The 12,364-nt window shown below is 35.0% G+C and overlaps 2 protein-coding genes across 8 annotated transcripts in view; one reads left to right on the top strand and one right to left on the bottom strand.

Moving 5' to 3' along the window:
- Positions 1–3,285, top strand: part of LOC107714057 (septin-7-like) — a 29,524-nt gene extending 26,239 nt beyond the window's left edge. For all 7 annotated transcript variants that reach the window (XM_016519759.1, XM_016519757.1, XM_016519758.1 and 4 more), the window contains 5 exons: positions 811–862; positions 1,023–1,148; positions 1,640–1,775; positions 1,887–2,032; positions 2,647–3,285. In XM_016519759.1, the coding sequence (XP_016375245.1) occupies positions 811–862; positions 1,023–1,148; positions 1,640–1,775; positions 1,887–2,032; positions 2,647–2,686 (500 nt within the window). In that variant the 3' untranslated portion in view covers positions 2,687–3,285. The remainder of the gene's footprint in view (positions 1–810; positions 863–1,022; positions 1,149–1,639; positions 1,776–1,886; positions 2,033–2,646) is intronic.
- A 5,485-nt stretch (positions 3,286–8,770) lies between these two features.
- Positions 8,771–9,691, bottom strand: LOC107714058 (C-C motif chemokine 4 homolog). The gene is made up of 3 exons (XM_016519760.1): positions 9,567–9,691; positions 9,087–9,210; positions 8,771–8,992 (listed from the first exon to the last, which is right to left on the bottom strand). Exons 1-3 carry the CDS (start codon positions 9,634–9,636, stop codon positions 8,911–8,913), a joined length of 276 nt encoding a protein of 91 aa, XP_016375246.1. The 5' UTR covers positions 9,637–9,691; the 3' UTR covers positions 8,771–8,910.
- Positions 9,692–12,364: the final 2,673 nt, after the last annotated feature.

The raw sequence follows: 12,364 nt of genomic DNA, 5'->3' as shown, positions 1-12,364 counted from the left end.
AATCAAAAATTAAGTTTTGATATACTTACAGTAGGAAATTTACAAAATGAGGGTGAGTAATTAATGACAGCATTTTCATTTTTGGGTGAACTAACCGTTTAAAGCTGTCCAAATGAAGTTCTTAGCAATGCATAATACTAATCAAAAATTAAGTTTTGATATACTTACAGTAGGAAATTTACAAAATATCTTCATGGAACATGAGCTTGACTTAATATCCTAATGATTTTTGGCATAAAAGAAAAATCGATCATTTTGACCCATACAATGTATTTTTGGCTAATGCTACAAATGGCCCATGCTACTTAAAACTGGTTTTGTGCTCCAGGGTCATATTATGACTTTTCAGATTTACTATAGATGCAAAGGTTATCTAAATGTAGAAATAGAAGGAAATGAGCATGCAAAATTAAATTTCTAATATTGACAGATACTGGTAAATTAAAAAAAAATTCAGCTGATAACTGATATAGTATTGATATATCATGCATCCCTATTAACGTTTGTTTTTGACTGCATATTTTATTAAAATAGAGGTCCAATCTCATATTAAGTGTCTATCATAACTGCATATATCCACAAAAATAATGCATTTTCATGTCAACATTTATTGTTACAATTAACAGTTTTACAGCATTATATGTTATAGTAGTGCCTACTTTTTTTTCCTTGTTTAATTGCTTTAAAGATTGTATTTTGACATTTTAAATGAAAGCTGAAAATTTAATGTTAGAGATTTGAACGTTTTGAAGGGTTTGAAAGTCAGTGTGATTATTATTGAGCTAAAACGTCTATTTCTTCCTGTTTCAGTGGAGAACGGTGAGCACTGTGACTTCACGGTCCTGAGGAATATGCTCATCAGGTGAGAAACAACGTGATGTGTTACATGAGAAAACTGTGAATTAACACTGTGTTCTATCCAGGCTCAGCCTGACAAGTTTCCAGCTTCAAGTCATTGAAAGTAAAATACTGAATTGGAGTTTTAATCAAAGTTTAACCTGTCATCAAACAATCCATTGCAGGACTCACATGCAGGACCTGAAGGACGTGACCAATAATGTTCACTATGAAAACTACCGGAGTAAGAAACTAGCAGCCGTCACCTGCAACGGGATCGACGCCACCAAGAACAAGGGCCAGCTCACAAAGTACGAGAACAGTTCTGTTTTTACTTAAATGTTTTTCAGTTTTTGCCCCAAACAACATTGAGTATGTTATTGAGATCACCCTTTCCTGGGATCAAACCTGCAAACCTTGTAGTCTAGTGGTGAAAAATTCATATATATACTTCGATATATTTACCTCTCTGCAATGAATGGGTGCCGTCAGAATGAGAGTTCATAAAAGCATCACAATAATCCACAAGTCAAGTCCATCAGTTAACATCTTGTGAATCAAATGCTCCGTGTTTGTAAGAAACAAATCCATCATAGTCCATTTTAACCTTAAAAGCTAAAATATGAGCCCTTTATTCATAATATTGCTTTATGCAGTGAATGTGGATTATTGCAATGTTTTTATTAGCTGTTTAGATTCTGACGGCACCCATTCACTGCAGAGGATCTAATGGTGAACAAGTTACGTAATGCTACATTTCTCCACCTCTGTTACAATTGTTGTGATAATGTCTCTCTTGTAGGAGTCCCCTGGCCCAGATGGAGGAGGAGAGGAGGGAGCATGTGATGAAGATGAAGAAGATGGAGACAGAGATGGAGCAGGTCTTTGAGATGAAGGTCAAAGAAAAGAAGCAAAAACTGAAGGACTCTGAGGCAGAGGTGTGTATGTGAGGACGCTTGTGTTTGGTTTCTAGTTCCGCATTTTTTCCCATTGCACTCTATGTTTGTCATGGCTAATATCACAAAAATCCTTGGGCATCTTTGATGCAGTTGGAGCGGCGTCACGAACAGATGAAGAAGAATCTAGAAGCTCAGTATAAAGAGCTTGAGGAGAAGAGGCGCCAGTTTGAGGAGGAAAAAGCCAACTGGGAGGCCCAGCAACGCATCCTGGAGCAGCAGAAACTTGATGCATCAAAGTGAGACTCTCGCTGTTCTTTCATCTCAATTCCTCAGTGTCTTGCTTTCTCTTAAAATAGTCTTTCTGTAGCTCTCTGTATTATTCAGTAAATTATGCAGTAAATGTTTTTTTTTTAATAAATACAGAACCGCACTCATGCAGTAGATTCAAGCAAGCTGACTGGCCCATTTGTCTCTCACATCCAAAAATCTGGATCACATTGAAAATCTGGATTCGGAATCAGATTTTAACCTGAAATAGTTTTAGCATTATTAAAAAAGTGTAATTCAATTAATATAGTGATTTTAGTGTATTTGAAATGAATTAATTTCTTTTTAATTATTATTATTTATTTATTTTTACATTTAATTAATATTTTGTTAATGTTATTTTAATAACAGGTATGATTTAATAAATTCCCTAAAAGATATTCAAGACATTCTGCATATTATGGTTTATGTCTTACTAAACTTTCTTTTCTTAAAAGAAAAAAAAAAGTATTAATGTTAAAAAAAAAATTTAAGTACCATTAATGGAAAAATATTAATAATTACATTTCATCATCTATAACTAACAATTTACTATTTTATTTAATTTCTTGACCAATGTTATTGTCTTTTTTGTGTTTTTCAGGACAATGGAAAAGAACAAGAAAAAAGGAAAAATCTTTTAAGGCATCATGAAGCTCCATCTCTTTTGAGGCTGTAATGTTCTATGACCCCATAAGAAACACACGCAGGAGTGCTATGGTACACTTTACTGCACATTTCATTGCATGAAAATATAAGGTATTTTTATAGTCACATCCACACACAAATTTACCACCCTCTTCTGGATGACTACAATATTACACCTAATGCCCAGTATGTCAAGTGCATGTTCTCAACCTTTCGATTAGAATGAGAATATCGACCAACAGTCCTTTGAAACTTTAAATTCTGGTTATTACAAACAATACTTCATGTTTGGGATCATTTCTGACATTTTCAACTCACATTCACACATCTTGGTGTTAAGAAGGTCTCGTGGTAGGTTTGTATGGGTGTGATGGAGGATGACACAGACGGACGGAAGCAAGTGCAACGAGTTTATACAGAGCTAAGCATGCATGTGTTGAAAGGCAATGCTATGGATAGATGGTTTATGGTCTTTGAATTCTGCTAGTGTGTGTGACTTTTGTGTTTCTTTGGGGTCATAAACATTTAAAGACTTGTTTTAACATTATTGCACAGCTAAATTATGACAATATCAGTTTTCCATGTTTTAAACCCATTTGCTGGCTGTGTATGTAGATAATTGTGTCCCTACCATAGATGGTGTAATACAAAATGGCATGATTGTCAACATTAATAACAATAGTCATTTTTTGATATGGATGGATATAAAATAATTACAATAATATTATTAAATCTGCCTTAAAATTGCAGACCGTTTCAGCATTTGTCTGCTTGTGTTTTGTTTTATTATTATTTCTATTGTGAACCGATTATGTCAGATGTCCCTCAACCTATTCCTAAACTGATCTGAGACCAGTTTGTTTCATTTTAATAGTTGGGACTTGGACTTTTAGTTGTTGGGGCTGGACCTAGATCAGGGCTTGGTGGTCAGTTTTAACCTGAGTGAGTTCAGTATATCTAAACAGATGTTATTTTAGCCATACTTACCCAGATTACCCTTTATAATAAACTCGCTTTACATTCCAAATGGAAATGAGAATGGAAGAGCTCTTTTGTTTCTGTTGGATAGTTTAGATTTATAACACGCAGGCTCCAGGTCTTAACACATGCCAAACAGCGTATAGACCGCAACGTGCACAAAACTCTCAATGCAAAGAGCAATAAAGAGTCCCCGTATGCCTCATGTGATCACACACTATTATATATTTTGCAGGTTTGTCATTATGCAAGTTCGAAAACACTCCGTTCTTCCTGTCGTGGATCGCTAAACCCCACAGACGCTCTGAAGTACGTGTTTAGTTTAAGGTTTTAGTAGAACAGTATTCTGGGAAAAAGGAAAAAAACTTTTCTTTAACCACTCATCACTTTTTTTTTTTAACAGTAGACCTGAACATGGCTCTAGACATGTTTGTTTTCTTATTATTGTTTGTATATGTATACAGTTTTTAATTTCCGATTGTATTTCTTCATGTTTTATCTTCAACTGTTATTCTCTCTGCTTAACTGTACAATATTAAACCTGAGATGTTATGCTGATACTGGTTGTGTTGTCATGTTTTCTTGACAGTATTATTAGTGATCCAACACTGTTTTTGAGGTTTTTAAATGTATATTTTATTTTGTCTTAGTACTAAAAACATTAGCACAAAAACATACTTGACAAATATAACAAAAACAACAACTCTGCTCCTTCAGAAAACAGCAGAGCAGTATTTGAAGGTTCTTATGGTTCTTTGTAGCACTTCACATTTGTAATGAACCATTTTCTGATCTAGAACCATATTTGTAGAACAGAACTTACAAAAATGCGTAGCCTGGGTAGGATCTGTTTTCTTCAGTAGGGTGCTTGTTGGGGTAGGATCTGTTTTCTTCAGTAGGGTGGTTGTTGGGGTAGGATCTGTTTTCTTCAGTAGGGTGGTTATCTTTGGGGTAGGATCTGTTTTCTTCAATAGGGTGCTTGTTGGGGTAGGATCTGTTTCCTTCAGTAGGGTGTTTGTCTTTGGGGTAGGATCTGTTTTCTTCAGTAGGGTGCTTGTTGTGGTAGGATCTGTTTCCTTCAGTAGGGTGCTTGTTGGGGTAGGATCTGTTTCCTTCAACCCCATAAGAAACACACGCAGGAGTGCTATGGTACACTTTACTGCACATTTCATTGCATGAAAATATAAGGTATTTTTATAGTCACATCCACACACAAATTTACCACCCTCTTCTGGATGACTACAATATTACACCTAATGCCCAGTATGTCAAGTGCATGTTCTCAACCTTTCGATTAGAATGAGAATATCGACCAACAGTCCTTTGAAACTTTAAATTCTGGTTATTACAAACAATACTTCATGTTTGGGATCATTTCTGACATTTTCAACTCACATTCACACATCTTGGTGTTAAGAAGGTCTCGTGGTAGGTTTGTATGGGTGTGATGGAGGATGACACAGACGGACGGAAGCAAGTGCAACGAGTTTATACAGAGCTAAGCATGCATGTGTTGAAAGGCAATGCTATGGATAGATGGTTTATGGTCTTTGAATTCTGCTAGTGTGTGTGACTTTTGTGTTTCTTTGGGGTCATAAACATTTAAAGACTTGTTTTAACATTATTGCACAGCTAAATTATGACAATATCAGTTTTCCATGTTTTAAACCCATTTGCTGGCTGTGTATGTAGATAATTGTGTCCCTACCATAGATGGTGTAATACAAAATGGCATGATTGTCAACATTAATAACAATAGTCATTTTTTGATATGGATGGATATAAAATAATTACAATAATATTATTAAATCTGCCTTAAAATTGCAGACCGTTTCAGCATTTGTCTGCTTGTGTTTTGTTTTATTATTATTTCTATTGTGAACCGATTATGTCAGATGTCCCTCAACCTATTCCTAAACTGATCTGAGACCAGTTTGTTTCATTTTAATAGTTGGGACTTGGAATTTTAGTTGTTGGGGCTGGACCTAGATCAGGGCTTGGTGGTCAGTTTTAACCTGAGTGAGTTCAGTATATCTAAACAGATGTTATTTTAGCCATACTTACCCAGATTACCCTTTATAATAAACTCGCTTTACATTCCAAATGGAAATGAGAATGGAAGAGCTCTTTTGTTTCTGTTGGATAGTTTAGATTTATAACACGCAGGCTCCAGGTCTTAACACATGCCAAACAGCGTATAGACCGCAACGTGCACAAAACTCTCAATGCAAAGAGCAATAAAGAGTCCCCGTATGCCTCATGTGATCACACACTATTATATATTTTGCAGGTTTGTCATTATGCAAGTTCGAAAACACTCCGTTCTTCCTGTCGTGGATCGCTAAACCCCACAGACGCTCTGAAGTACGTGTTTAGTTTAAGGTTTTAGTAGAACAGTATTCTGGGAAAAAGGAAAAAAACTTTTCTTTAACCACTCATCACTTTTTTTTTTTAACAGTAGACCTGAACATGGCTCTAGACATGTTTGTTTTCTTATTATTGTTTGTATATGTATACAGTTTTTAATTTCCGATTGTATTTCTTCATGTTTTATCTTCAACTGTTATTCTCTCTGCTTAACTGTACAATATTAAACCTGAGATGTTATGCTGATACTGGTTGTGTTGTCATGTTTTCTTGACAGTATTATTAGTGATCCAACACTGTTTTTGAGGTTTTTAAATGTATATTTTATTTTGTCTTAGTACTAAAAACATTAGCACAAAAACATACTTGACAAATATAACAAAAACAACAACTCTGCTCCTTCAGAAAACAGCAGAGCAGTATTTGAAGGTTCTTATGGTTCTTTGTAGCACTTCACATTTGTAATGAACCATTTTCTGATCTAGAACCATATTTGTAGAACAGAACTTACAAAAATGCGTAGCCTGGGTAGGTTCTGTTTTCTTCAGTAGGGTGCTTGTTGGGGTAGGATCTGTTTTCTTCAGTAGGGTGGTTGTTGGGGTAGGATCTGTTTTCTTCAGTAGGGTGGTTGTTGGGGTAGGATCTGTTTTCTTCAGTAGGGTGGTTGTTGGGGTAGGATCTGTTTTCTTCAGTAGGGTGGTTGTTGGGGTAGGATCTGTTTTCTTCAGTAGGGTGGTTGTTGGGGTAGGATCTGTTTTCTTCAGTAGGGTGGTTGTTGGGGTAGGATCTGTTTTCTTCAGTAGGGTGGTTGTTGGGGTAGGATCTGTTTTCTTCAGTAGGGTGGTTGTTGGGGTAGGATCTGTTTTCTTCAGTAGGGTGGTTGTTGGGGTAGGATCTGTTTTCTTCAGTAGGGTGGTTGTTGGGGTAGGATCTGTTTTCTTCAGTAGGGTGGTTGTTGGGGTAGGATCTGTTTTCTTCAGTAGGGTGGTTATCTTTGGGGTAGGATCTGTTTTCTTCAATAGGGTGCTTGTTGGGGTAGGATCGGTTTTCTTCAGTAGGGTGGTTGTCTTTGGGGTAGGATCTGTTTTCTTCAGTAGGGTGCTTGTTGTGGTAGGATCTGTTTCCTTCAGTAGGGTGCTTGTTGGGGTGGTTGTCTTTGGGGTTGGATCTGTTTTCTTCGGTAGGGTGGTTGTTGGGGTGGTTGTCTTTGGGGTTGGATCTGTTTTCTTCGGTAGGGTGGTTGTTGGGGTGGTTGTCTTTGGGGTTGGATCTGTTTTCTTCGGTAGGGTGGTTGTTGGGGTGGTTGTCTTTGGGGTTGGATCTGTTTTCTTCGGTAGGGTGGTTGTTGGGGTGGTTGTCTTTGGGGTTGGATCTGTTTTCTTCGGTAGGGTGGTTGTTGGGGTGGTTGTCTTTGGGGTTGGATCTGTTTTCTTCGGTAGGGTGGTTGTTGGGGTGGTTGTCTTTGGGGTTGGATCTGTTTTCTTCGGTAGGGTGGTTGTTGGTGGTCATTTACTGACATGGGTATTGGCAGAGGGCTGGTTGGGCTGTTTGCCAGGATATATTTTGGAGATTAGGTGATGTAAGGTTTGCCGGTTCTGTCACATTATCTCTGTCAATGACGAGACAAAACAAAAATGGAACTAGTTAGAAAGGAAATGGTTCTGAACATTAAACGTTATTTTGGATACAAATGCTGCATTTTCAATGATAAAGCTCACATTTCTCCAAGCACTGTCTAGTTGCACACAAAATTTGCCTATAGATGTTGAAACCCTGAAGGAAAAAGTTCACATTCAATATTTGTTTACATTTTTGTGACAAAATATGCAAAAAAAATAATATTGTGTGAAATGTATATGTCTATGAAACTGAAATAACACCTTTCAGAGACTGGAAAAGCTTGAGCTGTTGGTTAAACAAAAAAACAACAAATTTTATACTAAATATGATTGATATGATTTCTCTGCAGAACAACTGTATCCTTGTGTTACTGTAAATTGTGTACACCTTTATAAATACGCAAATAACTCATTTAAACTTACTTTGAGCCTCAGAAGTCCAGGCCATCAGCAGAACCAGTCCGAACACCAGAACACAAGATGTTCTCATGGTTTCTGATCTGAAGTCGATCTGCAGGCTTTGATGAGCTTTTGGAAAAATCTAAGTGAATTACAGCCTGCTTCACACTTCAAATATTTTCTCAGATTATAAACTCAGATCTGAGGTTTGATACCCACTGTTTTAAACGCCCACCACTACTGAGTTTCCTGGACCTACAACCACAAGCAAATCTTCTGGTTGAATGTATCCAAAAAGCAATACAGATATGTCTCTAAACATATTCTTAAGCTGACCCGAGAGCAGTTTGTTTCCTCTTAATGGATAAGACTTGGACTTTTAGCTGTTGGGGCTCATCCGATCAGGGCTTGGTTATTCAACCTAAATGAGTTATATCTAAAAATACTGTAAAGGGCAATACCCATGATCACAAATGATATATTTTCAGGTTTGTCATTATGCAAAACATGTTTTATTAGTAGTAGTAGTATGTTTGTATTTAGTTTAATTAAGCTAATTGCCGATTTTTTTATGTTAGGCTACCATTTTATTCTTGTAACTGTACATTATTAAACATGAGATGTTATGCTGATGACAGTCATGCTGTCTTTCACACTATTTATGCTAATAATTAATATTTTGAACATTCAAATTAGTCAGACACCAGGTAATCTCAGTGAATTTTAATATTTATTTGCATAGATGAAATGAGTTTTGACATTCAATATCTTGCAGTATTTATAAGGAGATGCAAAAAAATACATTTGATAGGAAAGGACAGTTGAATAAAGCAATAACAGTATTATGTTTTGAGTTTTCATTTTTGACGCTTTTTCATTACTTTCTGAATCCAAGCCTCGTCTGGTTTCACACAAAATTCCGTTCTTGGTGTTTTAACCCTGAGGGTGAAAGTTTATATAAGTTTATTTTTTATTTTGTTTTATATTTTATATAATTTTTTCTAAATGATATATTTCAGAGTTAAATACTTACACAATGCCAGCGACAGGGCAATTTGAACCGGTCTTCAAAGCACTCACAATTCTTTTGGCCGGAATTTGGAAGTCGACAAAAACGAAGCAACAACTCTCAGGAACTGCATGGGCAACTGCTTTTGCTGAGATAAAATGATATATACATATATGAAATATGTTACATTTTAATATGAGTTGGTATTACTCATCCTTCAAAATAAAGGTTCTTTCTAGACCCATGAAGGATCATATCTGGATGGTTAATCTGCATTTTGGTTTGTTTCTGGGTTCTTTTTAAGCTCTGTATATATGTTTTGTTGCTTACAGGAGAATATAAAATTAATTGAACATGCAAAAATGAAACATGCAAAAGATTCCATTATGTTACCTGGCTGTATCCATTTTAGCCACTTTAAATTTATGTGGAACTTTATGTCTTTCTTATGTAGATAACAATTTAGTCAGAAGTAAAACTGTAGCCTACTTCAAGAGAACTTACGTTGAGCCTCAGAAGTCCAGGCCATCAGCAGGACCAGCCCGAACACCAGACACAAAGAAGATGCCCTCATGGTTTCTGATCTGAAGTTGATCTTCAAGCTTTGATAATGAGCTGTTTCAGTTGTCTGAGACAATCCGAGTCTGCACCACATTTTTAAATGCTTTCGGACGTGATGCTAGATAGGAACTCAGATCTGTGGTTTGATAAGAAAGTGTACTGCAGTCCCCCTCCTCTTCTTCAAAGCCCACACGGAGAATCACATTTGCTATACTGGGTTGCTTTTTGCAAGCAGAGATTGTGAAAAGATAAAATACAGGAGTCAGAAGTTTACAGCACATCATCAGACATCATCACACATCATCATCAGTGCAGGGTTTTTTTTTTTGCTGATGCTCATTACAAGAAATGTAAAAAAGATTTTTAAACTTGTGTAACACTTGTGTAAAATAACATCTGAATTACTCGTGTACCATCCTTTATGTCCAAATCACAGAAGGCTAATTCATCGATTCCATGTGGCAAATTCACTTTCCACAGTCAGCATGTACAAAGGAAAAAAAGTACATGACCACTGACGTGGGTTTTCAATATGCAGATATGAAACTACAATGGAAACGTGTTGTAGTACACGATGGAAATGCTTTGTGATAACTTAATGCATAATTCATTAACAAAAAGAACACTTACTCTAACAGATTTCATAATGTGAGGAAATCTTGATGCAAATATAATTATGTATTATATAAATATTGTACTAGTATATAATAGTATTATATATACACTCTAAAAAATGCTGGGTTGTTTCAACCCAACGTTGGGTCAAATATGGACTAACCCAACTTTTGGGTTAAAACTTTAATTAAAAAATTTAACCCAACAGCTGGGTTAGTCCATATTTGACCCAATGTTGGGTTGAAACAACCCAGCATTTTTTAGAGTGTACTATTAAAATAGTATGTAATATTAAATATTTTACAACAAAAATATTAAAACTTATAATTATTATTATGCTATTCTAATAAGTTTAGATTTAGAAAAAAGTATACAAAATGTAAATTATTAACATTTTCTATAGATTACTAATATGTTTTACTTACTTAGATGATTACTGTATATACTGATGTGTATTATTATTTTTTATCAAGATCCCACACAAGTCTTATCTAATTTGTTTTCGTATAGATAGTGCTGTTAACTGCTTAAAAAATCATTATCATTATCAAACATCTGTCTGTCTGTCATTGATCTGTTGAATCTGTTATGATCTTATTTCTATAATACAATCTTTTCAGTGTTTGGCATTTCATGCGGTGTCCATATGAGGTTTCAACTTTTTTTTTCTTGAGAAAAAAAATAGAATTTTTCTAAATTCTATTTAGAATACATATTACATACAGGGTCGTTCTTCTATAGAAAGCATGGAAAGTCATGTGAAGTTGTAAGATGAAGGTGATGCATCTCAGCAAACATCAGCTCGGTCTGATAATGATCAAGATCTTCGCGTTCAGCACTTTTGGCCTGTGGTTTTTTTGTACGATATGTACCCTCATTTTCATGTGCAGTAAATGGCACACATGCAAATACTCTATAGAAGGTGTAAATGTGTATGTCTGTATCAGTCACATAATAATCTAGCTTACAAATTGTACATTTAATTGTTTTCAGCAATATTCATGATAAATTTGACAAAATACACCAGGAAAGATTTCATCATTTAACAGAATAACATTCAGGCATGCTAAAATATTATTACTAATCTAAAGTACAGTGAATGAACGACCAGACTGATTCAGCAGAACATCAAAACCTCGGAGGAAACCACCAGTAGTGTGTCATTTTTATATCTTTAGTAACTGACAAGAGAAACGTTACCTTGCTTTGTAAGTGTAAAGTGTGACTCATTTTGATGTGAGGTACATAGTGTTATATATAATATGATCAAACCCTTATTAGTCACACCAGGGGCGTAGCCATCATTTCAGAAGTGAGGGGGACAGAAATGTTATATATATATATATATATATATAACATTACAATATAACATTTCTGTAATCTATATAACCTACCAGTCAACAGTTTTTGAACAGCAAGATTTTTAATGTTTTATAAAGAAGTCTCTTCTGCTCACCAAGCCTGCATTTATTTGATCCAAAGTACAGCAAAAGCAGTAATGTTGTGAAATATTTTTACTATTTAAAATAACTGCTTTCTATTTGAATACATTTTAAAATGATTGCTGTGATCAAAGCTGTATTTTCAGCAGCATTACTCCAGTCTTCAGTTTCACATCCTTCAGAAATCCTTATAATATGCTGATTTGCTGCTCAATAAACCTTTTTTTTAAATTATTATTATTATTATCAATATTTAAAACAGTTGACTAAATTTTTCCAGGATTCTTTGATATATAGAAAGATCCAAAGATCAGCATTTGAGAATGATTTCTGAAGGATCGTGTGACTGGAGTAATGATGCAAAATATTTAGCTTTGAAATTTTTTGAAAGACATTTTAACATATATTCAAATAGAAAATAGTTATTTTAAATAGCCTAGTAAAAATATTTCAAAATGTTACTGTTTTGCTGTACTTTGGATCAAATAAATGCAGGCTTGATGAACAGAAGAGACTTCTTTAAAAAACATGAACAATCTTACTGTTCAAAAACTTTTGACTGGTATGTTATATATATATATATATATATATCTCATTTCTAGCTTTTAATTGGCTTAGAAATCAGATAACTGCTGGACAATAACCAATAATAATGATTTGCTTATATACTACAAACACTTTTTT

The sequence above is a fragment of the Sinocyclocheilus rhinocerous genome, unplaced genomic scaffold (assembly GCF_001515625.1).
Source record: "Sinocyclocheilus rhinocerous isolate Xijiao unplaced genomic scaffold, SAMN03320098_v1.1 scaffold568, whole genome shotgun sequence".
Taxonomy (NCBI): domain Eukaryota; kingdom Metazoa; phylum Chordata; class Actinopteri; order Cypriniformes; family Cyprinidae; genus Sinocyclocheilus; species Sinocyclocheilus rhinocerous.
Note: the sequence above shows the minus strand (reverse complement) of the source record. Positions and strands in the feature narration are given on the sequence as shown.

Excerpts from the sequence above, each read along its gene's own strand:
- LOC107714058 (XM_016519760.1), bottom strand. The coding sequence starts at position 9,636 with ATGAGGGCATCTTCTTTGTGTCTGGTGTTCGGGCTGGTCCTGCTGATG. Across the intron at positions 9,211-9,566 it reads CTGGACTTCTGAGGCTCAAC|CAAAAGCAGTTGCCCATGCA; the intron begins GTAAGTTCTCTT and ends ATTTTATCTCAG. Across the intron at positions 8,993-9,086 it reads TGCCCTGTCGCTGGCATTGT|GGTTAAAACACCAAGAACGG; the intron begins GTAAGTATTTAA and ends TTTCACCCTCAG.